This window comes from Crocodylus siamensis, chromosome 2, assembly GCF_052110815.1.
Source record: "Crocodylus siamensis isolate JL-2025a chromosome 2, ASM5211081v1, whole genome shotgun sequence".
NCBI classification, from domain to species: Eukaryota; Metazoa; Chordata; order Crocodylia; family Crocodylidae; genus Crocodylus; species Crocodylus siamensis.
In genome coordinates, this window is record NC_143396.1 from 281,877,743 (window position 1) to 281,902,958 (window position 25,216).

At 48.8% G+C, this 25,216-nt stretch overlaps 2 protein-coding genes across 4 annotated transcripts in view; one reads left to right on the top strand and one right to left on the bottom strand.

Annotated features, from left to right (window-relative positions):
• SYNE2 (spectrin repeat containing nuclear envelope protein 2) overlaps positions 1 to 21,352 on the bottom strand; it is a 280,784-nt gene extending 259,432 nt beyond the window's left edge. For 2 of the 3 annotated variants that reach the window (XM_090034213.1, XM_090034212.1), the window contains exon 1: positions 20,399 to 21,351. In XM_090034213.1, the coding sequence (XP_089890339.1) occupies positions 20,399 to 21,236 (838 nt within the window). In that variant the 5' untranslated portion in view covers positions 21,237 to 21,351. Of the gene's footprint in view, positions 1 to 20,398 lie in introns of all 3 variants that reach the window. The other variant, XM_090034211.1, reaches the window with a different exon arrangement.
• The window catches only part of LOC149872296 (uncharacterized), a 50,535-nt gene continuing 45,494 nt past the window's right edge, over positions 20,176 to 25,216 (top strand). The window contains exon 1 of the mRNA XM_090034214.1: positions 20,176 to 20,303. The gene's annotated coding sequence lies outside the window, so the exon portion shown is untranslated. The remainder of the gene's footprint in view (positions 20,304 to 25,216) is intronic.

Here is a 25,216-nt window from a genome sequence, read left to right on the forward strand (position 1 = left end):
TAAATATGATATCTTTTATTTAGAGTTACCAGATTTCCAGTTCCAAAAAGTGGACACCTGTCACGCAGGGGGAAGGGGGGCATATGATTGTGGGAGGGCAGTGATATGCTGGTGCCCTGCCCCTGCCCATTTTTTTGCCCCTTGCTCCCAAGCCACAGGCCCGCCCCAGCCCAGCTGCTGCCCCTCACTCCAGACCCACAGATCCCAGCCATACCAGTGCCCCTCACCCCCAACCTGCAGTACCCTGGCCTCCTGAGCCATGCTAGTGCCCCTCACACCCAGCCTGCAGACCCCTGGTGCTGGCAGTGCTCCACCCATCTGACCTACAGTCCCCCACCCCCACCATTGCCCTTCATGCCCAAGCCACAGCCCCCTCTGCTTTCCCAATACCCCTCACGCCCAAGCCACAGTCCCCCCCCACCAATCCCCCACACTCCCAAGCAACAGCCCCCCAGCCTTGCTGGTGCCCCTCATTCCCAACCTGCAGCCCCCTGCTCCCCAGCCCTGCAGTGTAACCCAGCTGCCCTGTCCCTGTGAGCACAGGCACCAGCCCAGGTCCTGCCGGCTGGGCCACACTGCTCCCTGCTGCCCCCAAAGCACCTCCTGCCCTCTTCCCCCACTGCAGGGGCAGGCGTCTCCCTGCCCTGCTGCAACCCCTGAACACAGCCACCTTCCCCCAGCACCAGCAGTCACCCGCCCCTTCAAACACCCCATCCCCGCCACACATCCCTACCACACACACACACACACACACACACACACACACACACACACACACAGTCCCCAAGCCCTGGCCCTCCAACCCGCACCTCCCACAGACTTACCTATAACCAGCTGCTGGGGTGCTCCCACCCCTGCCTAGCTACATGCTGTCTACGTGTATGCGCGGCTTACCTTGAATCACTCTCCCCCAGCCCCAAGCAGCTCCTTGCTAGGACAAGCCTGGAAGTGCCAGGAAAATCTTTGAAGCTGAGCTGACCAAATCCCAGACATTTGATCATATTTTAAAAAACTTCCCAGACTGAGGTTGGAGGATCTAAAAAGAGGACATATCTGGGAAAAACTGGACATATGGTAACCCTATTTTATTAGACCAACTAAAAAGCTGGAGAAATTGTTCTTTGCAAGCTTTCAGGCACAAACACCCTTCTTCAGGAACAGGGAGAGTCTGCTGGTGTTTAGGGTTCTTCTGGATGGAGAAGAAGCCAATATGCAAAATGCAGGTCTGTGAAAATGCAAATCATGGCATAGAGGATCAGCGGTCGTGGGAGACAATAGGTGTGAGACAGGTGAGTGGCGGGGGGAAAGGGGGAAAATATTGAACTGGTGATAGACTGTAGCTGGTAAAATGCAGACAGGTTACCTGGGGTTATTGGATACCAGGCAGGTTATAAGGTGCCATAAATCCAATATCTATATTTAGTCCATGATTTTTTGTATCCAGTAGATTTATAAAGCGAAGTTTGTAGACTCGTCTATGAAAGGTGTTTTGTAAATTCCCTTTGAGCATTAGAACTGAGAGATGGGAGAGCAGTTGTCTTGTGAGAAGTGTGCACCCAGAGGTAATTGGGTATTTTTGTCTTCGATAGCTTTCCAGTGTGTGTACATTCTGGTACATAGCTGTTGTTTGGTTTCTCCTACATATTTTCCATCAAGGCATTTAGTGCACTGAAGGAGAGATGTTGCATTCCTGGAGGTGAAGGTGCAAGATCCAGGAATAGTGACGGTTCTGTTGTGGGGTGTAGTTATTGTGCGGGCAGTAGAGTTACACTGGCAGGTTTTACAGGTCTTGTCCCGAGATGAACTGGGTCCATACAGTGTGCTTTGGGCCATAGGAACTTGGCTTCTGCTGATGGGTCGGCGAGGTTTGCTGCTCTTTTAAAGGCTAGGGTGGGTGGTTCTGGGAAGATCTGTTTAAGTATTGGGTCTTCTTCTAGTACAGGTTGTGATTGTTTGAGGATTTTCCATATAAAGTCCAAGGAAGGATGGTATGTCATAACTAGTGGTGTACAATTCACGGGGATTTTCTTCTTGTACTGCAGCAGCACTTTTTCCAGCTATTTAGTTGCTCTAATAAAAGATATCACATTTACCCAGAAAACCTTATCTTAACTAAAACTCTGAACTTTCGCATATTCATGGGGTTAGATTTTGTTCTTGCTGTTATCGTTCACAAAATATACGCACCCATTTTCTTTAAATCTGCACACTGCCTCTTATTTCAACGAGCACAATTTTCAGGCTTTTTTTTCTTTAGCAGTGAAGATTTTTTTTATCTTCTTTTTAAAATAAATTGTATAACTTATTTCTTTAAGATTAATGCACTGGATCTGATTTTGCCCTGAAAATGTGTGGACACAGCTCCTAAAGCAAGCAGCCTAATTACTGTGCGTGAAGCCAAGGCTAGAAATTGGCCCATGGAAAAACTTGTGTGTTGTGTTCTGTGACCGTGGTCTATTTTTAGAGCAACTTTTCTTCAGAAGTATTTGCTCCCAACTGGAAATCCAAGGGTGGAGCATTTACTATAACAACTGATCTCCAGATACCCTCCCTCAGTCCCCTTTTGTCATTATTAAAGAACATAACATGGTCAGAGGACTTTAGCTGTCAGTGCAGCAATTTAGACAAAAGAGTGATGCAGAGTTAAGTGGGTTAAAGCTTTATTCTTTAACCCCTTCAGTTCAGGAAGATTAAAGCCAACCAGAATTTTGCTCAGGATTTCATCCCTGGAGCTACCAGGTATAGCTGCAGCCATTCCAACTTATACACTTTATCAATATCTTTGGCCAAGCGGAAAAACAAAACTGATGGTATATCCTGACCAGCCTTGTTGCTGCTCTATGAAGCAGAAATGGAGGCACTTTCTTCAATGCAGAGGATGTCTGAAGGCTCCCTAGCCCATCACTCTGCCCCCAGCCCTGCCCCTGCATGGCACAAAGCAGCACCAGTGTAGGGCATCCCATCGCATGAAATACGCCCCAAAAGCTGAGGAACTCATTATATAATTAAAACATGGTGAACAATGGGCTGGCAGATTCGTTTTGTTCAGCTGGGAGAGGTGGGAACGTGCAGGCAGGTCAAGTGCTCAGTTTCAGTGTCTTTCTACCCAATTAATGATGTCCTCTGCCATAACGAGAGAAACATCTTTATGTGCGTGGCCACTTGAGCAGCTCGCTGTCTTCCTGCCCCCAGTGTCCTAAACCTGGTTCATTTGTCCAAATTCAAAAAGGAAGAGGGCGGAGGACTCTGTTTATTATAGTAACATTGACTCTCACTTGGCAATCTGACAGACTAGGATAAACAGGAACATCCAGCCTATTCTGACCGAGCTGATTTCAATAAATTGCTGTTTTATTTAGCAATCTCTTTGTTCTCCTCGGGGATTAACATACAGAGTGGTTGTTTACTTTAATAGAGGCCTGTGGCCTGATTCTCAATCACACTAAAGCCACTTTACCACCTAGATAGCACAAATGGCACTTAAAAAAGAGCAAGCATTAAAATTGCATCTACTTAGTACTGACAAAGTGGGGGAAGGGGAGAAACGAGAATCAGGTCAACAGCCTGGGTGGACGAGATTAAATCATGTTCTGCCTTGAAAAGGAGAGATTTTTCCTTCTCTCAGCCTTTTTGATTCTGTTTTTTCCTAAGAAGGGAGCAGTAAGCAGTTAAAAAGCAAATTATTTTGATAGATGAACCCACAGCCAGCAGCCAGGGTGCTTGGTCTCTCTCCAAGAGCTTAGATTTGTTCCTGGACAGAGCTTTCTGAATGTCATTAACCTGTTTGTCAGTAAAATCTGAAGAGAAACGCAGGGGTGTCATGCTAATGGTGATATTAATGTGGATTTGTGAACTTAACTCCAGGCTTTGCTCTGGAAGCCTGGGCTTGATTTTACAGAGCAAGATCATTGTAAGCTGCAGCAGAAAAAAGTTTGGAGGGTCACGGCAAAGGGGAGAGGGACAATGTGATGTACACTTGCAAGCCAAAGCGGAGCTCAGATGTCTCGCATGAGGCCCATCTGCCTTGGCAGCGTTCCTTGAAAGATCAAGGAGGGATTCTTGGATCACTATATAGAGTGGGGAAAAAAGGCATTACACTGCCATTATGTCTTACCAAAAAATGCTCTTTATTTAAGCGTTAGCCAGCAGGGCAAAGATATAAAAGTCAGAGACACGCTAAACAAAATTCAAACTAAGCTTGTTGAAACTTGATCAGGAAATTATCCTTTGACGATAAATGCTGGACTGACAGCCTTAAATTGGGTTGTTTGTTCACAGAATACATCCAGGGCTAACATGTCCACCCATTTCCTGCCAACAGACATCCACTCTGACCTGAAAGGAATGCCCTATTTACTGGAAGAGAAGACAACCCTGATTATAAGATGACCCCCAATAATGAGATGTTATATATAGAAAATGTAGAAGTTTGTTATAATTTTCCAAGTATAGAATCTCATTACTGGAAGTTTGCCTTGAATTCGTCCCTCCCTCACTGCTACAGAAGGGAAGATAAATCTAGGGGGTGAGGTAGGCCCTTTCCTCTCTGCTTCTCCCCAGCTTTTTCCCCTGGCTGCCCCTTTCCTCTCTCCTTACTGTCAGACCCTGCTGTCCCTGAGCACATGGAAGTGAGGAGCAAATTTGAAGACAATGACTTTGAAATTGGATGCATGTTACCTTTTTTTTTTTAAATTGCTGCACATCTTAGCACAGGTTTTCCATAAACCAGGGGCAGGCAAAATATAGCCTGTGGGCCAGATCTGCCCCACCAGGCACTTTCGTCCAGCCCGCAAGCCCTCCAACAGATTGTCCCCTGCCCAGCCCTTCTAACCACAAGGGTGGGAGTGAGGTGCCTGTGTGTCCACCACCCAATATACCCTACTGCGCCGCTCCCACCCTCTTGGGCAGAAGGGGCCGGCCAGCAACAGCTTCCAGGCAGGGCTGCTCCTGCAGCCACTCCATGGGAACCTGTTTGGCTTCCTGGACGTCCAGCTTGCTGGGGGCAGCAGGGAGGGAAGCAGCAGGGCTGGTGCTGGGGCAGGGGGGGCAATGGAGTTGCAGCTGGGCAGAAGCACGGAGCACAGCATGGAGCCTGTGCTCAGGGGGGCCATGGGAGTGCAGAGCTCAGTTGGGCAGGGTGCGGGTGTGGGGACCCCCCCCACTCCTCCACATGGCGCGCAACCCTCTCTGCTGGCAGCAGCCACAGGGAGGGCTCAGGATGCTCATGCCTGGTGCAGGCACTGCTGCCTGGTAGGGCACAGCTCTGACCAGAGCTGCATGTGGGACAAGGAGTGCAACCTGCCCTGCTGCTCCACTCCACGCTGCGTGCTTGCAGCTCCCGCCTTTGCGGCAGAGGAAGCCAAGCAGCAGAACGCACCTGCCTTCCCCACTCCCTGCTGCGCAGGTCCATGGACTCCACTGGGAATGGAGGAAGCCCATCATCCCCTGCTTCCCTGTGGAGTCCAGTATGGGGCTTCCCTGGTGTGAGTGCTGGAGGTGGAGGCATGCCACCCTGAGCCCCTGCGATAGAGGGGGTCAGGCAGGCTGCACTCCTCCACCCCACCTTTCCCCTCCCTGCAAGCATAGTGCTGGTCAGAGCCATGCCCCGCAAAGCACCAGTGCCTGCATGGAGCACCAGCACCAAGTCCCACCACCTGCTGCTGCTGCGGCAGCAGGAGCTGTGCACCACATGGGGGAGTGTGTGAGGGATCCCCACAGCCCCCATCCACCCTCACACCCCACAAACCTCACACCCCCATAACCTCCACCAACATATACGTACCCCAACCTACCCTATGCCCCCTACCACCTCACCTCACCATACACCCCCCCCACCCCACATACACCTACACCCGCCCTATCTGCTCAGTTGATAAAATTCAGAACCAATTTGGCTGATCTGGCCTGAGACACTAAATTAAAAAAAAAAAAAAAAAAAGTGGTAGGTTCCCCATCAGCATGTTTGCTCAATAAGGGTGATGTGTTTTATAGTCATGCTCAGTGTTGGCTGCATGTAATCAACTTCATAGCTGGTTTCCATTCCTCAGCACATGCTGCTTATGACAACAGTTTAATGATAGACAATGTATTAAATGAGGTTTCCTTGTGTGTGAATGTAAGACAAGGGCCTTTTCCTCTATGTTGTTGGGGGGAAAAGCCTCATCTTTTATTCAGGTACATATGGTACCTCTACAACTAAGAGACAGTTTGAATCTTCACTCCAATGCAATTCTTTCTGTTGAGACGTTTGGCGAGAGTGCCAGTTAAGGCCTTATTTCCAAAAGGTTTCTGTTTCATGTACATGCTGGCTTGTGCTCAGTCCAGCACTGCTGTGCATACCAGCTGCATGTTCAAATACCTAGATCAGTTTTGAAAACAAGGGAAAGCCCCTTTGTCAGTGATGACTTCTAACACTAACTTCAAGGGCTCATCCTAGTAGTCAAGAAAAAAACATGCTTCCAAAATGTATCTTAGTGGTTACTCTCCACAGTGTCCTTCAGCACTGTGAAACAAAACACCTTAGTTTAAATTACATTTAAAACAAAGTAAAACTTTGCTTTTGAGGAACTCATTACTTTAATGTTTTTTTAAAAAAACCCTTTTATTCACAGATTAGTTTCAAGCCAACAGTTAATGTCTCAGTACAGAGTCTCCCTTACTCACCTTTGGTTTCCCGCCACCCCCACTTCCCCACCCCACTTCCCTGCTCTACCTTTTGTTTTCCTAATTTCTACCTATTTACAGTTTCACTGACATCCTGTCACACTTTTAGCTTCTTTCATTCCTTGGAGCCTCAGAACAGCAGAGGCTTCCTTTGCCTGAAGAAGGGTGATTGCACCCAAAACCTTGCAAAGAACTTTTTTCCAACTACTCAGTTGATCTAATAAAAGATATCGCATCTACCCAAAGATCCTTCCCTGAAGAAACTAAGTCAGGCACTTTTGGCAACAATAGTAAAACAAGAGAATACTAGGCTTCCCAGCTGCCTATGAACAAGAAAGAGCTTTGGGCACCGATACATGTGCCTGACAACTGCTCCAACACATTTTAATTAGAACACATTGGAGCACACTCAGTTAATCAAGTCTGCTGGAGTGTGCTAAGTGGTTGTGGCACCTTTGGTGCCTGCCACTTTAAGGCCTTACAGCAGGCAGTAGGGCAGCCCACAGGTGTGGGCCAGCCTTAATGAGGCAGTCACATGACTGCAGGGGGGTCATGTGATTGGAGGAGGGGGCTGAGTAGCCTCCATTTTGACTTAGGCCCTCAGGGAAGTTGGAAGGACACCATCTGCCTAAGCGGCTGCTCAGAACATCCTTGGAGGTAAGGGCAGGAGCTATGGGGATGGCAGGAGACTCCTGGTCCACAGGCATGACCTAAAACTACAACCTGCTAAGGCAGGATGGTGTGGTGGGTCCACCCATGGTGGGGTGGTCCCCAGGAAATGCCATGTCAGTTGCCTCCCCAGTGAAAGGTGAGTAAGGGGCTCCTTATAGCCCCAGCCCCCACAACTTAGTGGGTGGTAGGGCCAGGCAGTGGGGCCAGGCACATGTTTGGACATCTGAGCCCATGGGGTATAAGACCCTGAGGCCCCAGTGAGGGGTTGAGGAGTTAGCCGCAGTAAAGGGGCACAGTGAGAGAATGAACTGCATACAATAGGGCTGCAAGGGCAGCCTGAAAGTGCACAGTGTTGGTGTAGAGTAGGGTCACAGGGGATAGCCTGAAGGCTACACTGGGGACATGTAGAGTAGGGCCACAAGGGTGACCTGAAGGTCTGCATATAAGCCAGGCCAGCCCTACCAGTAGTTCAGGGAGTGAGCCCCAGTGAGGGGCCTGAGTTTGGAGCCCAGTGCGAGGGCACAGCAACTGTGAGCTCCAGTGGCAAATGAGAGTCTTGTGTGAGACTCTGGAGCATGGGTAACATTGTGAAGCACTGCAACAATATGAATACCATCTGCAAGGCATGGGACACAGTATAGGGAAGGTCAGAGCTGTGTATAATGCCCTAGGCATCAAGGTACAGTGGGCAGCCTCCCATACTTAACAACAATTAATGTAGCAGCAAGACATCGCAGGTGAAGCAAGGCAGACGGCCCTAGACAGGTGGGCAGGCTGATGTTTGACTAGCCTCGTGATGGCCCCCTGTCACACTGGCACACTTGGGCAGCCTTGGCATCATGTGCATTCAGCATCCCTGCAGTTCAACATGGCCATGGAGTCAGTTGAACTGAAGTTCATCGAACAAGCTTTAAAGTGTTCTCACCACCATTTTGAAGCACAGGACACTGACTACACGAGATGCTGTGGCTGCTCTTAATTAGAGTAGCTCCCCTTCCCTCACCTGAGAGTATGTATAAAGATGCCCTTTGTGCTGTAAAGGAATCAGTTAGGGCAAATTCTTATTATTGCACACAAACTACCTCAAAAATATTTAAAACTGCAAAACTAAGCACTCAAGTTGAGAAATGCCAGAATCGAAAGTAGCCATGCCATCTTATTTCAATCCTCTTGAGAGAATGGATTATGATACTGCATTAAAGCAAGTGTTTTAATCATAAGTCTAGCCTCCTCTTCTTCAGGTTGCTTTATTCCTAGAACCATATCAGGATTTATTCTAACACTGAGAAAACAGGAGAAATAGCCACAGCTTTCGAGCCTTTCAGAAGATCTTTTTTTCAAAAGCACGTTGCATAAGCAGAGGCTAATATTCCATCTCTTCCAGATATTGTTTGAATGAATGAATCCAGGACCCAAAAGATCATGAGCTACACTGGTGTTCTGGGCTGACTTAATGTTGTAAACTGAGTGCCTCAGTGGTATTACTGGTTGGCGAACAGGACAAAGCTACAATAGCAACCTACCATGATAGGGAAATAGAGCATGACATCTGAATTACAAATCCTTGATAGAAGAGAGAACCTACACATTCATACTGCTTTAAAACTGCTCTTTGGTGTTGAATATAGCAGTTGTCTCCAGACTTGATCTTGGGAAAGAGGTGTATCATGAAGGGTGTGCAGGTACAGTCAGTTTTTATGCAAGCATATGATAACTACATGGTACTACACCACAAAGGAGATCTCTAAGGTACACAGACCACCTAGAAGATACCTAATCCCTCCTCAAGGAGCAGCACTTTCCAGGGAGCAGTGTTTGCCACTCGTACCTGTGCAGCACCAGTATCAGGTTGCTCCACTCAGCCGTGCGCAGGGAAAGCATTGGGGATGAAAATGCAGATTACTCACAGCTCCAAAGTCTGTGCTGCATCTTCTCATGACTAGCTGCAGCCAAAAGAGCTACTTGTTTTTGGTGCTGTTTCCTACAGAAAACAGTGGTTCCCCTGTACCTGCTGTATTTTATTGCTAACAATCCCTCACATCTCTGCAGCAAAAGATACAAATTGCCTAGCAATACCTGTCCGTAAAAAATACTAGCCACCCCAAAAACCAAGCAGTCTACTGTTTGCTGTAGCTGAAAAAGTTGAGTTACAACATGGAGAAATAGCAGATGGACCTTTTCTAGATTTTGTGCTTAACTATGTAGGTTGACTTTACATTTTTTTTAATTTTAAGTCAATTACTTTTATTTCATTCATTCATTTCAGCCTTAATGTCTATGACAACTATTTTGGAATCTGACCCCAACTCATTCACTTTACAACTTAGATTTTAACCATGGACCCTTGGGCAGAAAGACACTTTCAGAATCAAATTTTAGCTTGCACAGCATTGTCCTACTTCTCCCTTTCTACTCACGTTTCTGAAAATCCCTCTCTCCCTGGAATGAGGTGGGAGGATGCACTGGTAATTGTTGGTATTTCTGCAGCTACAGTGTGGGTTCTTGCAGGCATACCACATTAGTTAAGAGCATGGGAGGAAAAAAAACCGCACAAGCCTAATGGATACAGCTGGGCCAGTAACATTTTTGAGTCCAGACCAAACCTCAGTCCTCAATCTTATCCTCACAACAGGTCTTGGGGGTTTTAACAATGTGTTTGGGGCAAAGGAAAGTGAAAGACGAAGAGGCAATGAGTCACCAGTGCATAGAGGTATTTTTGAGGTGGAACCAAGTACTAACATTATGCTATTTTTCAGCACAGATTATACTGATATAAAGTGCCTCATTGCAGAGGGCTTTGTGGTTAAGTGCTGGGGTCTCCACGAGCCAGGAGATGTCTGCTATTTCTGGCTCTGCTACAAGCTTGTGGTGTGCCTTTGGAAAAGTCACTGTGCCCCTCATCCTTGGCCAATGATATTTAAAAGGATCTTCATACACAGAACTGTACTCCCTCTGCAAGTCATCAACTGCAAATTATTAGCACACACAAATGATGATGGAGGGAGAATCTGCAGTCCATATTCTATGCTGTGATATTAGATATTTTGCAAGTTTAGGAGGTGAGGGAGAATAACTTCATGAGAAAAGGTTCCAGCTTGTGGGCTCACTAGCACCATAGAGATCAAGACATTACTTTTATGCTCCCAGTGCATCCTGAGACTAGTGTCACTAAAGACGTACCCATGTACAAGACTTAGGCTCTACAGGAGCTTTTCTTCTTCTTATTATTATTATTATTCTTGGTAACTTCCTGCAGGCCAAATCCTCCTTGTTCCCAGCAAAATGCCATCTTCTGAAGGTAAATGTTCATCCTGCTCACAAGCCCTTCCAAGGGCTTGAACAATGGGGGCCCACCCCGTTTTTAAACAAGACCTCCTATTTTTGTCATTACTTGAGAGCTATTACCAAAAAAACAACAAGTAAAAACAGTGCAACTACCACAAGAAAACAGTCATACAAAATTATTAACAATTGCAAACAAGATGAACCCCTTTCTAAAGCAATCTTCCCAATTCTAGGGTCCTCAGATATACTTTTTAGTCAGTCCCTCAGTGAGCTGTTTGAGGCAGTGTTACGCTCAGACCAACAAGATTAGACACATCCAATAGTACATTCCTCTTTCTTGTCTCTTAATGTAGTCATCCAGTAATCCCCTAACCCTGTCCTGACAGCCAGCACACTGTAGGTTTTAAGAATGAGGCCTTTTCTCACATCATCTTTCCTTTATCTTTCCTTCCCAATAACCGCAAGGGTTGGTTCTCCCCCTTTTAATTAGTGGTTCCTTAAATAGGGTTTGAAATATCATTCTGCTTTTTTTTTCTGCCCCAACATCACAACAACGTTGCCTGCACCATAGTCAACAACCAGCTGAAAATGCCCCAAGCCAAACTGCAAAGTCATATAGAGCCAGACCAGTGATTCTCAACCTTTTTAGACTCAAGGCACCGCTTGGAAAATGGCAGCTCTTACTTTGCACTGTTTTGTTGTTTGTTTGGTTTTTTTGCATACAGAAAAATAATAGAGTGACTCTTCTGTTGCAAAGTACTTAGAAAGATACAACAGGTCAGAATGCTTTAATGATATGGATTCTTATTTGAAGCCTCTGGCTTCACCGTGTCAATCCTGTTTGCACACCTAACAGTGCTAACCTTGTATGGTACCTGTGGCACCCTTGAAGGTTTTCTGCGTACCCCAAAGTGCTGCAACACTCCAGTTTCGAATCACTGGGCAAGACTGAGCAACTATCAAGAGCCTTCAGGGAAGGGCAGCATATAGTCGCTCTGCGCCACAGAGTGGACCAGGGACTGAAGTGCAATGCAAAGCCAAAAATCTACTCATGGCTCCCTCTTGCTATAATATTGCCTAATAATCTTGAACTGACTCTTCTCCAGCACAGTGTATTCTTCCCCATCTCTGCCATCAGCTGAGCGGCAAGGTGCTTTTGAGTCAGACCCATATTTTCTTGCATACAACATGGCCCTGACTAAGATACACAACTACTTTTTGAAAGGCAAAATGAAGAAAAAGGAAAGATCCTTCCTTGAAAATACAGGTAAGTAGCAGTAAATACCTGAGTAGCAGCAGGTAGGGAGCCCAGAATCGTCATTGTGGGTGCAGAGAAGTGACAATTTTCACCTGATCTGGCCCCAGAAAGCAGTCTACAGCCACAACCAAACAGAAGCGCACAGCTGCAGACCACCTTAAAAGGGCCTTATCCCCTGAAAATCTGAACCCTCATTGTATAAGGGTTCAGATGAACATGCTCCAAAATAAAGCACATTCTGTAACTTGTCTGCAAGCTCCCAGTTTGTTGCTGTTTTTAGAAAGAGAGGGGGGTAAGCGGGGGGGGGGGGGAGCAGGGAGGAAGCAGTCTGAATTTAGTCTGGGGTTTTTTCAGGTGGCACTGAATGGTGGGACAAGTGGATTGGAGCCCCCTGGCCCAAAGTGAGGGGGGGCTCCAATCCAACCACCCCTCCCTCTATTGCCAGCTGGAGAACCCCAAAACGAGCTCCCCCTGCTCCTTCCTCCCTGCTCCCATTCTGAAAACAGTGCCCAGGCTGGGAGCGGGGAGTGGTGTCGCTACAGAGACCAGGCTGCAAGAGGGATGTGGATAACATGGAGAGGGTCCAGAGGAGGCCACTCGTATGATCAGGGGACAGTAGGGCAGGCCCTATGAGGAAAGGCTACAGGACCTGAACCTGTTCAGCCTCCGAAAGAGAAGGCTGAGGGGGGATCTTGTGGCCTGTTACAAACTAGTCAGGGGGGATCAGCAGGCATTGGAGGAGTCACTGTTCCCCCGAGCACTGCCAGGAGTGACCAGGAATAACGGTCACAAGCTGGCAGAGGGAAGATTTAGGCTAGATATCAGGAGGCGCTACTTCACAGTCAGGGCGGCTAGGATCTGGAACCAGCTTCCAAGAGAAGTGGTGCTGGCTCCTGCCCTGGGGATCTTTAAGAGGAGGTCAGATGAACACCTTGCCGGGGTCGTCTGACCCCAGTAATCTTTCCTGCCATGGCAGGGGGTCGGACTAGATGATCTACTCAGGTCCCTTCCGACCCTAGAAACTATGAAACTATGCCCTGGGTCAGCAGTTTGGCTCACAGGGATCACAGGACAGAGGAGTTAGCTTTTAAGCTGAGAGATGGTCTTCAGCAGGAACTTTTAGCTACTGAAAATCATACAAGACCATGGAAGTCCTCCATTCCTCTTGCACTGCCTTATGGAGGCTGGCTACAATTGCAGTCCTTGTGGTCTGAGATTAGGAGCTACTCTTTACTAACACAAGGCCCTCATAAAATGTGCAGGCAGATGTCATGTCTGTGACTCAACATCCCCTCAACAGTAGCCAAAAAAACTGGCAAGCTGTGAAAGGACTACCCCCTGAATCTTGCTAACATGTAGCTCCACAACGGTACCCCTCCTGCATGCCAGACCCTCTGTTTCTGACAGATGCACTCTCCCAGTGCTTTAATTCAGTAGTGTGGCTCAGCAGGACCTCTGGAGCAAAATAAAATTTAAATAACTTAGTGTGACCCTTATCCTGCAGAAGCCTTCAATTCCTTTACCCAAAGTATGTATACAAGCAAAGAAACATTAAATAAGAGCCAAAAACACTGCTTCTTCAACTGAATTGCAGTTTTTCCATCCAGGCTAACTAACAGCAATCAGCCCTTACTCACCTAGCAGCCCTTACATGCATATATAATCCCAATGACTAATAGGACACCTTTTAGGAATAAGATGGCTTCAAAAACTGTGCCCTATAATTACCAGATACATTTACCATTTTTTCAAAAGGTCACATTTAAGGGAGATCTTTTCTACCCACACCAAGAAGCTCCATAAGAATCCAGTGAAAGCCTGCATGCAAGGTAGCATTAGCAGTACATATTAGGGGTACACCGATAAGGTTTTTCTTGGCCAATACCAATAACTGATTATAAACCAGGCATATTTGCTGATACTGATCTGATAACTGATTTACAGGACCACATCTGGGCAGCATGGAGAGCAGCTCCCTGCAGGTAAGTGTGTGGAGGAGACAGGGCATGCGGGGGAAGGGAGGGTGAAGGGGCATGGGGTTGCAGATTGAGGCCCCTATGGGGAGGGAGGGAGAAGGGCAGGGGCAGGGGACACTGCCCAGCCAGGGCAGTGGATGGGGGCCCCAGGGCCAGGTGTGGGATAGAGCCACAGGTGGCTCATCCAAGCAATCAGAGTCCTGGCATTTAAAAATGGCAGTGGGGGCACTTGAGCTAGAATGTGTCAAATAAGCTTTAGTTCAAGCACTGTTGCCACCATTTTCAAGTGCGGGGACATTTTTAGGAGTGGAGCTGAGCAGGGTGAGCGCGGAGGTGGGCTGCCCACTGCCAGCTCAGGAATCTCTGTTCCGCTGTCTTTGACCTGGGAGCCACATGCTGCCCACATCAGCTGGGGAACCCCACAAACAAGCTCCCTCTGCTCCTTCCCCACACCGCATCCCCTGCCCACCCAGCAGCGGAAGGCACAAGGGGTTGTACAGCCAGCGCATAGCTCTTGGGGCAAAGGCAGCAAGAGCAGAGATCCCCAAGCCCACAGTGGGCAGCCTGTATCCACCCTGCACACAAATCTGGGGAACGCATTTCCCCCCATACCTCCCCCCAGGGGTGCACACAGCAGCGGGTAGCCACCTCGCTCCCCATCCCCGCTGCTCTCCCTGGATGAGCTGCCCATAGCTCCATCCCACTCCCTGTCCTGGCCCCAGGGCCCATTCACTGCCCTGGCTAGGCAGCATCCCCAGCCCCTGCCCCTGCCCCACTCCCTCCCTCACCGTAGGGGCCTCAATCTGCCCCCCCAACACTCCTTCCCCCTCCATGCCCCTTCCCCCCCACAGACTTTATGCAAGGGGCTGCTCTCCACACTGCCCTGCTGCATTCCTGGCCACAAGCATGCTGCTGCTGTGCACATGCACACAGCATCCAGGGGCTCCAGCCAGAAGGCGTATTACATTTATTGGTGACATAAATGTACCAATTCTACACCAGCCAGAAAAAGCCGATAGCCAATAATGTTAATTTTCCTTTTATCAGTGCAAATATAATATGCAACCAATATATCAGTGCACTCTGGTATATACCCATTCTTAAAAAAGAAAAATCCACCATGTATTACAGTCTAATAGACTTCTCCAAAACTACTGGGAACACTTTCAGTTATTGCAATCAGTACACAGATAGGCATTTTTAAGGCATTCATTTTGCATATATGCTTCTAAAAAATAATATTAACTGTACTTTAGAAGGGAAGAGAAATTGGTTTAACCTATTCCAAAGCATAGCCACACCTCTTCAGCAGTAGGGGATTGGGTATCTTCATCTACCTCTCAACAAAAACCATGGAGAGTCTAGATCTAAAACAGAGTTACAGTTGCTAAGAAAATGCCACCACAAACACATATGAAATGACTCATTGAGTAAAGAACATATCTCTATACTCTAGGAGAAATCCAAAGGAGTACCCTTCTTTATACCCGATCTTTCAAATTGTCTTCTGGGCTGTATTATTACTACTACTACTTCAATACAGCACTGGAGAGTAAACAAAACATAATAAATGCTGAACAAAACTCCATGTATGTAATTACATAGTGGTAAAAGGGGTATAAAATTCTTTTAACAAAGTCTAGACAGGATCCCACCTTTCTCTGAAAGCATATTTGTCAACACAAGAGAGGACTTTACCCAAAAGCTTCAGGAAGTCCTACGAAGTTGGTAGTTAAAAATGTAGGGCATGAAATATTAATAATTGTTCTTTTGTTGCTATCGCTTAAACACACAAAACCCAAATTGACTGCCATTTAGTGAAAGCATTTTCAACCCATTAGATCATTAACCAGCAATGTGAGCTGTTTCTTGAATTGCTTCATTGTGTCTACACTTAAAACTGAGCCTGACAAATGGAAAAATATCTGGCTCCCTAAGGACCTTGATCTAGTGCCTGCTGAAGCAAGAAAAGATTCTCATACAGTCAACTCTGTCTTCAATAAACTTTGCATCACATCCAGTTGGAGAAGAGGAAAAACACCATTTGTTCCTTTTCCCAGACTTAACCAGGTGTCACAATACGCTTTTTAATACATTGTTTCCTTGAAGGTTACTTGTAAGTGATTAAAAACATCCAGAAACTTTTGCATACAGTTCCAAGTGCCTTAAATTACTGGTGAAAGAAGGTCAGCAACAGCTTGACCAGCACCAGGCCTGATCCTGCCAAATCCCACAAAGCCAGCTACACAGACCCCACCAAAGGACTTGCACCTCAGTTCAGTCAAGTGCCTCCTCTGGCATCATAAGCAACCCCAACTCCCATTGACTTCCCTGGAAAATGAGGGTCTATTCAGCAACATTATTGCAGCTAGTGTTTAAGGGATAACTTATAACTTACCTTTTCTGCCACTTAATTAGACCTTGACCTCATATCTCCCATTCCATAAGACCCCCAGCATGAATTACCAAATGCCCTCAAAATGGTGCAGATAAAGCCAGCCTAAAGGGTTCAGTTCAATCTACTTTGTATATATACATATACTTTTGGCAACATCTTTAAAAATCCTGGTTTTTAAGTTACCAAATTTGCTCACCATTGCAATCTGCATCAGATCCTTTGCCCTAGATTAATGCCTTTATTGTTTGTGAGGTCGGATGCAAACCTCAGCCTCTGGAAAATCTTGGCTCAAGCTGGAGCTGTCTTTGGCCTCATAAACTTCCTTTCTCCAACAAACTTAGATGTGATTTCTTCTTTCCTCTTACCATCTCTTTGTAAATAATTAAATAGCTACAGTCCATGTGTGAATTTCCTAACTCTGAGTAACTGCTATTGTCTTTCTAGTTTTACCAGGGCCCCCTGCCCCTGTTACTAGGAAGGGGTGGGGAGGAGGATGTAACTGGAGGACCGGATTGTGGCCACAGAGGCGAAGGTCAGGGGAGGCACTCCCCACTGTCAGGGACAGGAGCTAGACCAAAGCAGAGGAGGCTGAGGCTGGCAAAGTGAAACTGGAGCCCCAGGACAGGCTGCAACCAAGGGCCCAGGAGCTGAGGTATCAGTGGACCAGGGCTGAGGGCTTAGCCAAGGGAAAAAGGGGGCCAAGGCTGGAATTGCTGAAGCCTCAACAGGTGCTTGGAGGCCTGAGGGGCTGCTCTCTTGGAAAGGAAGAACCCAAGGGAAGCACAGACTCCCAGGCGTACGCTGGACCTAGCAGCAAAGACAGAGGAAGGAACCAGAGAAGCTACTCCCAGGCCCAGGGACTGCCTCCTCAGTAAACCTAACAGTAACATCAAAGGTGTGGCAGGGGAGAAACTGGTGGTGAGGTGGGGCCAGACAGAGCCAGCAGGCAGATTGGACCCCAGAGGCAACAGGTGCCAGACCCCTGAGGCCCATTACACTACACAATACAAAATAAATTGTCACTAACCCTTCCTGCATGACCTTAGATCCAGATCATAAATGTGATTTAGGTGTCTAAGTCAGTGCTTCTCAACCAAGATGCTGTGGCACCATGGGGTGCCATCAGATCCTTTTTAAAAGTGTTGCAGGGTGCTGTGCAACATCAGCACTGTTAGAAGTGCAAACACCTACACAAGACAAACCTAAGATTTCAAATAGGAATCTATAGTGTCAAAAACATTCTGACCTGCTATGGTCTTTCTGAGTTCTTTGCAACAGAAGAATTGTGTTATCATTTTTCTATAGTCAAAAACAGAGTGAAAACTAAGAGCTGAGATTTTCCAAGAGGTGCCTTGAGTCTACAAACGTTGAAAACTTTTTTATCTGATATAAACAGGAGTTAGCTGCCAAAATACCTAAGACCTCTACTGAAATTCATTTATTTCAGTAAGCTTAGGGTGAGTCCTTAGGGTGCAATTCCATGTGTGCATCTCCTACTCATGCCATTTCAATCCAAGCTCATCATTTTGCCATCATATAAGCCAGGCTTTCTTCGAAAAGGACAGTCCAATCTTCTATTTTCATTATAAGAAGAAAAGAGCATCCTCGGTCCACAGGACAAGAAAGTTATTAAATGAAATAACTTATTTCAAAAGACCAGAATTCCTGTGGTCTGCCCTTTAAAACCACAAGGATATTCTTTGTTATGTTGCTGAATATCTAGCAGGTAGACAGAGTGTGTGCGTGCATGCATGCATGCATGTGCATGTGCAATGACTAGTATAAGACCCTGATCTCTGACTGGAACCTAAAAATATTACCACAGTGCAAAAAAAGCAGTCACACATTTCATAGCTCCAGTAGGCCAAGCTCACTTCCCATACCAGGGCTCCTACACTCTTCCAATCTTCTCACAGGGCTCATATGTGCTCCCTATCCATTCCTGTCTAGGTCAGGGACTTGCTGAAATTTTTCCACTTCCTCATTCATGCCAGTACCAGGGTCCCCCTAGCTACCCCACCTCCTTCAGTAGGCTCTGTGCAAACCTATTCCCCACTTTTTCCAATAAACCTTAGCTCTTTTCTTTCTCTCATTCAGGCTGTCAAAATGTTAAAGGGGTGTTGTTCTGCTGGATGGTATTAAATGCTGCCATCGCCCCATTTTGGTGGGCATCACAGAACTGGTTAAAGGCAAAGGGTGAGTCCCACAGATGCTAGTGGCTCTGCGTTCTCCCATTTCAGATATAGCATTATAGCTAGACAAACAGAAACACCAACAAGTTGGGTGTAAGGCTTCACAAGCTTAGGTAATGGTTGTGATGAAACTTAGCTGAGTACAGCGGGGTCTTAAACTCCCCATGATGGCATTTCTCTGCCTGTCTGCCTGCCCATAACATGAGGACTTTGAAATGTCATGAACACTACACAGAATTTGTGGCATGGGGAGAAGAATGGGGCAGCTTGCTCTGTGGGGGAGCAAGCTGGAGGTCAGAGAGCCCCTGATGTCAGGGAGAGCCACAGAGTTGTCAGAAACCCCAAACCAGAGCTGCCAGGAGGGTGACTAGGTGCAGCTGGATACGGTCTCTCTCTCCATTTGCCTGAACTGCAATCACTTTGGAAAACTCCACTTGATCATTCCCAAAATGTCAGGGTAAGCTTCCAGGTAGAAGGAAAAGAAAAAACAGTGGAGGTGACAGTGGAAAATGGGATACACAGAGCCTGGCATGGGCTGGGGGCTTGCTGTGTTTGGGCAGCACCCGACACAATGAGTCCTCACCCATTACCGGGGCCCCAAGGCACTCCGGTAGCAGAAATTAAAAACAATGACAGTAAAGCCCAGGCTACCCATGACACATATTACACAATCCACTGGTGAATCACGCAATAAATGTAGACTGCTGCATGGGCAAGGTAAGACTGGCCACACAGCCAAAGTAACGATCACACAATTAACTGGTTCATCGGGCCCAGAAGTGCTACAGTAGCACCGCTTAATAACAACGACAGTAAGGCCTGCTACGCGTTATATATATTACGCAACCCACTGGTGAATTGCACAATGAACGTAGACCACCACACAGGCAAAGTCAGACCCGCCACATGGGCAGAGCAATGATCACACAATTAACTAGTTCACCGGGCCTGGAAGTGCTACACCAATTCATAACAATGACAGTAAAGCCCCTGCTGCACACATTACACTTATTACGCAATCCACAGGTAAATTGTGCAATATATGTAGACTGCTGCACGGGCAAAGTAAGGATCAGACAACTAACTAGGTTCATAGGGCTCAGAGGTGCTACCAGTGACAGTAAGGCCCCTGCTACACATCCTACACAACCCACTGGTGAACCGCGCAAGAAGTGCAGACTGCTGCATGGACCCCACAACTCCGGGTGCATGAGGCCCAGAAGCGCTACAGTTGCACACACTGATAACAGTGCCAGTAAGGTCCCTGCTACACACACTACACAACTGTGCAATGAATGTAAACTGTGGCGCGGGCAAAGCAAGGACGAGCTAACTCCGGGGTCGTCATGGGGCCCAGAAGTGCCACAGCAGCACCAGTGAAGAACAATGACCGTTAAGCCCCTGCTAACTCGTGCCATGCTGCGCAACCGGCGGCGAATCCCACCCCCAATGCAGACCGCCACACGGGCCAAGTCCCGCTCGCGCCACTCACTGCCTGCTTCGCTGGGCAACACGCTTGCGAAGCAACCCTCACCCCACAAAAGTGCCTCGGCAGCTATAAAATAGGGCTGCCCCGCCATCAAGTTAGGGCTTGAAAACGTGGTGACAGCTCTGGAGCTGGTTTCTACCCATGGCGGGGGGGCACATCACGGCAGAGCCCGGGCGGGGGCTGAGCTGAGGGCAGGCAGGGCGGGCAGCCTGGGGGAGGCCGGGTCGGGGCCCCTGCCCAGCCCCAGCCCCGCGCGGGCGGGCGGGCGCGGCCGCCTGCGCCCCGCGGGACTGCCGCGCGCCCCGGCGGCGGGCGCGGTGCGGGCGGGCGCGCCAACAAAGGCGGCGGCGGCAGACAACAAAGCCGCCAGGTGCGGGCGCGGGGCGCGCGTGGTGCCGCCGGCGCGGGCGCTGCGGGGACAAAGGCGCGGGCGCCCCCGGAGCAGCGCGCCCGCCGGGCACGTACTCACGGTCCGCGGTCGGCGCTGGCGGGAGCCGGGAGGCGGGAGCCGCTCCCTCGGGCCGGGACCGCGCCGCAAACCCCGCCCCGGGCCGCGCCGCGCCGCGCCGAGCTGGGGCTGTCCCCGCCGCCGCCTGGGGCGCAGGAAGTGGGAGCTCCCGGCCCCGAACAGCCGCACATGCTGCGCGCGCCCGCCCGCCCCGTCCCGCGGGGCGCCTGGGCGCGCCACTTCAGGAGTTTGGGGGACTGCCGCGGGCCGGCTCGCCCGGCCCCGCGCCCCGCGCCCGGCTCCGGCTTCCTCCGCGGCCGGGGAGAGGCCGGTGGCCCCGCACGGGCGGCGTCGCGAGCCCAGGTGCGGGAGGGCCGCCCGGCTCCCCCTCGGCGCCCTGCTGGACCTCGGGCCTCTCCCTGGTTTGGTAACGAGCTGTCCCGGGCCTCGGTTGTCATCCTCTGCTGTGGCCTCCCTGTCTGAGGGGGACCAAAAGGTCACTCGGCGGGTGTAGGCCCACCCCGAGCGATGACAAACAGGCCTGTGGAGGGCCACATCCGTCTTCTGCTGCTCACAGGGGGGAGGAATTGGTGGGGGACATAGAAACAGACGGCAAGCGACTATGAGAGGATCAGGTTCAGGAAGGAGAGCGGTAGTGTACGGTCCCTGGATTTCAGAGAAGCAGACTTCAGCCCGCTCGGGGAACTGATGGGCAGGATCCATGCATGTGTAAAAATACCCCAGGAAAACGTTGCATTTTAAAGAAACCTTACTGGGGGCACAGGAGCAAACCACCTGGATGTGCAGGAAAACTAGCAAATGCAAGTGTGCTCTGGCATGCATCAATCGATGCATCTCCAGCAAAACCAAGGAGGTGATTCTTCTGCTCTTCTCCTGGAAGATCAATTCAGGCTCAACGCTTAACCTGCGTGCAGGAGCTAACACGGGAGGTATATGGTCGCACTAGGGGGAATGAATGCCTTACTGGACTTGGTGTTGGTTACAGGCAGGACCTGGTAGGGGAGCTGCAGATTCCTGGTCACCTTGGGGACAGTGACCAGCAATCACTCGAATTCACCATATGGCATAGGGTGAGTAAGGTAACTAGAAGGGTGGAAGTGCTTGACTTTAGGAAGGCTAACTTCAGTGTGCTCAGGAGTTTAGTCAATGATGCACTGCGGGATAGGAGTATTGGTGAGATGGGAGTCCAGGAAGGGTGGTCGTTCCTAAAGGAAGTGATCCTTTGGGCGCAGAGGCAGACTATCCCAGCACGAGGGGAAAGGGCAAAAGGAGCCAAAAACCTTTCAGGCTAAACAGGGAAGTCCAGGGGAGCCAAAGGGCAAAAAAAAAGGCATATAGGCAGTGGATGCAGGGAGAAGCTACCAAGGAGGAGTGTACCTACTTGGCCCATGCTTGCAGGGAGGCAGTTAGAAAGGCCGAAGCAACTACAGAGCTGAGGCTGGCAACACAAATTAAAGACAGCAAAAAGTCTGTTTTTAGGTATGTAGGGAGTAAAAGGAAGGCGCAGGGCAGCAGAGGACCCCTACTGAACAAGGAGCAGCAATCAGTAACAGACGGGGGACGAGGCTGAGCTCTTCGCCTCGGTGTTCCTGAGCAGGGCTCAAGATAAGTCTCCGAGTGGGTTCATAGATGGGCATCAGAGGGACACCAGCCCAACAACTGTCAATGCTGACTTGGTGCAAAGTCACCTGGATGGACTGGATGTGTTCAAGTCAGCAGGCCCGGATGAGCTGCATCCGAGGGTACCGAAGGAACTGGCCAGTGTCAGAGCAGAACCATTGGCACGGCTGTTTGAGCACTTGTGGCACTCGGGTCAGGTCCTGGAGGACTGGAAAAGGGCTAATGTGGTCCCTATTTTCAAGAAGGGGAGGAAGGAGAGGATCTGAGTAATTATAGGCCAGTCAGTCAGACCTCCATCCTTGAAAAGTTCTTTGAAAAGGTTATGAAAGATCATATTTGTGCAAGTCCAGGGGGAAAAATAATGCAGCAGGGCAACCAGCATGGATCTGTAGCAGGTAAATCATGCCTGACCAATCTGGTTTTGTTTTATGACAGGGTCACAAAATGCTTAGACACAGGAGTAGAGGTGGATGTCATTTTCTTGAACTTTAGCAAGGCCTTCGATACGATATCTCATTCTATTCTCATAAACAAATTAAGAGGCTGTGACACAGATGTTTATAAAGTCCGGTGGGAGGCAAATTGGCTTGAGGGTCGCACTCAGAGAGTGGTAGTAGACGGGTCGGTATCGACCTGGAAGGATGTGGGTAGTGGGGTCCTGCAGGGCTCTGTCTTTGGACCTGTACTCTTCCATGTCTTCATCAGTGACTTGGATGTGGGTGTGAAGTGTACTCTGTCCAAGTTTGCGGACAATACTAAATTGTGGGGTGAAGTGCGTGCTCCGGATTGCACCTGGACAGGTTAGACAAGGGGGCAGTACACAATAGGATGCAGTACAACAAGGACAAGTGCAGAGTGCTGCACCTAGGGCGCAAAAATATCCAGCACATCTACTGGCTGGGGAATGACCCTCTCAGCAGCACCGAAGTGGAAAGGGATCTCAGAGTCATAGTGGACTCCAAGATGAACATGAGTCGTCAGTGTGACGAAATCATCAGCAAAGCTAACCGCACTTTATCGTGCATCAGCAGATGCAAGACAAACAGATCCAAGGAGGTGATACTTCCCCTCTATGTGGCATTGGTCAGACCGCAGTTGGGGAACTGCATCTGGTTCTGGGCAGCACACTTCAAGAAGGATGTTGATAGACTCAAGAGGGTCCAGAGGAGGCCACTCATCTGGTTAGGGGCTTACAGGACAAGTCCTATGAGGAGAGACTGAGGAACTTGGACCTCTTCAGCCTCCACAAGAGAAGGCTGAGAGGGGATCTTGTGACTGCCTACAAATTCATTAAGGGGGTGCAGCAAGGAATTGGAGATGCTCTGTTCACCAGGACTCCTCTTGGGGTAACAAGGAACAATGGTCACAAACTGACAGAGAGCAGATTTAGGCTGGATATCAGGAAAAACTTCTTCACAGTAAGAGTGGCCAAAACTTGGAACAGGCTTCCAAGGGAGGTGGTGCTCTCCCCTCCCTTGGGGGTCTTTAAGAGAAGGCTGGATAGGCATCTGACTGGGGTCATCTGACCCCAGCATGCTTTCCTGCCTAGGTAGGGGGTCGGACTCGATGATCTGTTGAGGTCCCTTCCAACCCTAGCATCTATTAAGGGTGTCCAGACTGTGGAATAAGCTTCCTCCAGAGGTGCTACAATCACCTACCCTGGAAATTGTCAAGAGGAGACTAGACTGTCACGTTGCTGGGGTCACCTGACCTCGGTTGTGCTTTCTGCTTGGTGAAGGGGGCTGAACCTGATGATCTTCCGAGGTCCCTTCCAGCCTTACAATCTGTAAGTGTGGCAGAAAACCAGCTTGACTTAGCAGGGAACTCTTCAGTGAGCTCAAACCGAAAAAGGAAGCTTACAAGAAGTGGACGCTTGGACAGATGACTAAGGAGGAGTATAAAAGTAGTGCTCAGGCACATAGGGATGAAATCAGGAAAGCCAAAGCACAAGAGGAGTTGCAGTGAGCAAGTGATGTAAAGGATAACAAGAAGAGTTTCTATAAGTATGTCAGTAGCAAGAGGAGAATCAGGGGAAGCATGGGTCCCTTACTGAATGGGGGATGCAACCTAGTGACAGAGGATGCAGAAAAGGATGAAGTGCTCAATGGCCTTTTCACCACAGTCTTCACAGGCAAGATCATCTCCCAGACTACTGCACCGGGAAGCACAGTTTGGGGAGGAGGTGAGCAGCCAAGAGTGGTGAAAGAGCTGATTAGGGACTATTTAGAAAAACTGGACATTTACAAGTCCATGGGGCTGGATGGGATGCATCCAGAAGTGCTGATGTGATTGCAGAGCCGCTGTCCATCATCTTTGAAAACTGATGGTGACAGGGAAGTCCCAGGCAATTGGAAAAGGGCAAATATAGTACCCATCTTTAAGAAAAGGGAGAAGGAGGATCCAGGGAACTATAGACTGGTCAGCCTCACCTCAGTCCCTAGAAAGGAAACCAGTCCTCAAGGTAAACATTTCTTGGAAGGAAAGGAAGCGATTAGGAATAGTCAGCATGGGTTCACCAAGGGCAAGTCATGCTTCCCTAACCTGATTGCCTTCTAGGATGAGATGACAGTAGACATGATATATCTTGGCTTTAGCAAGGCTTTTGATATAGTGTCCCACAGCATTCTTGCAAGCAAGGTGACAGAATATGGGTTGGATGAATAGACTGTAAGGTGGATATAAAGCTGGCTGGATTGTTAGGTTCAATCAATAGTGATCAGCGGCTTAAAGTCTAGATAGCAGCCGGTATCAAGTGAAGTGCCCTGGGAGTCGGTCCTGGAGCCAGTTTTGTTCAATATCTTCATTAACGCAATCTGGAAGATGGACTAGATTGCACCCACAGCAGGTTCGTGGATGACACCATGCTGGGGGGGAATAGTAGATATGCTGGAGGGTAAGGCTAGGATTTAGTGTGACCTACACAAATTGGACAATTAAGCCAAAAGAAATCTCATGAGGTTCAACAAGAACAAGTGCAAAGTCCTGCATGTAGGATGGAACAGTCCCCTGCATGGTGCAGGCTTGGGACCAACTAAGCAGCAGTTCTGCAGAACAGGACGTGGGGGTTACAGAGGGCAATAAGCTGGATATGAGCCAACAGCGTGCCTTTGTTGCCAAGAAGACTAATGACATACTGGACTGCATTAGTAGGAGCATTGTCAACAAGTGATTCTTCCCCTGTTCAGCACTGGGAA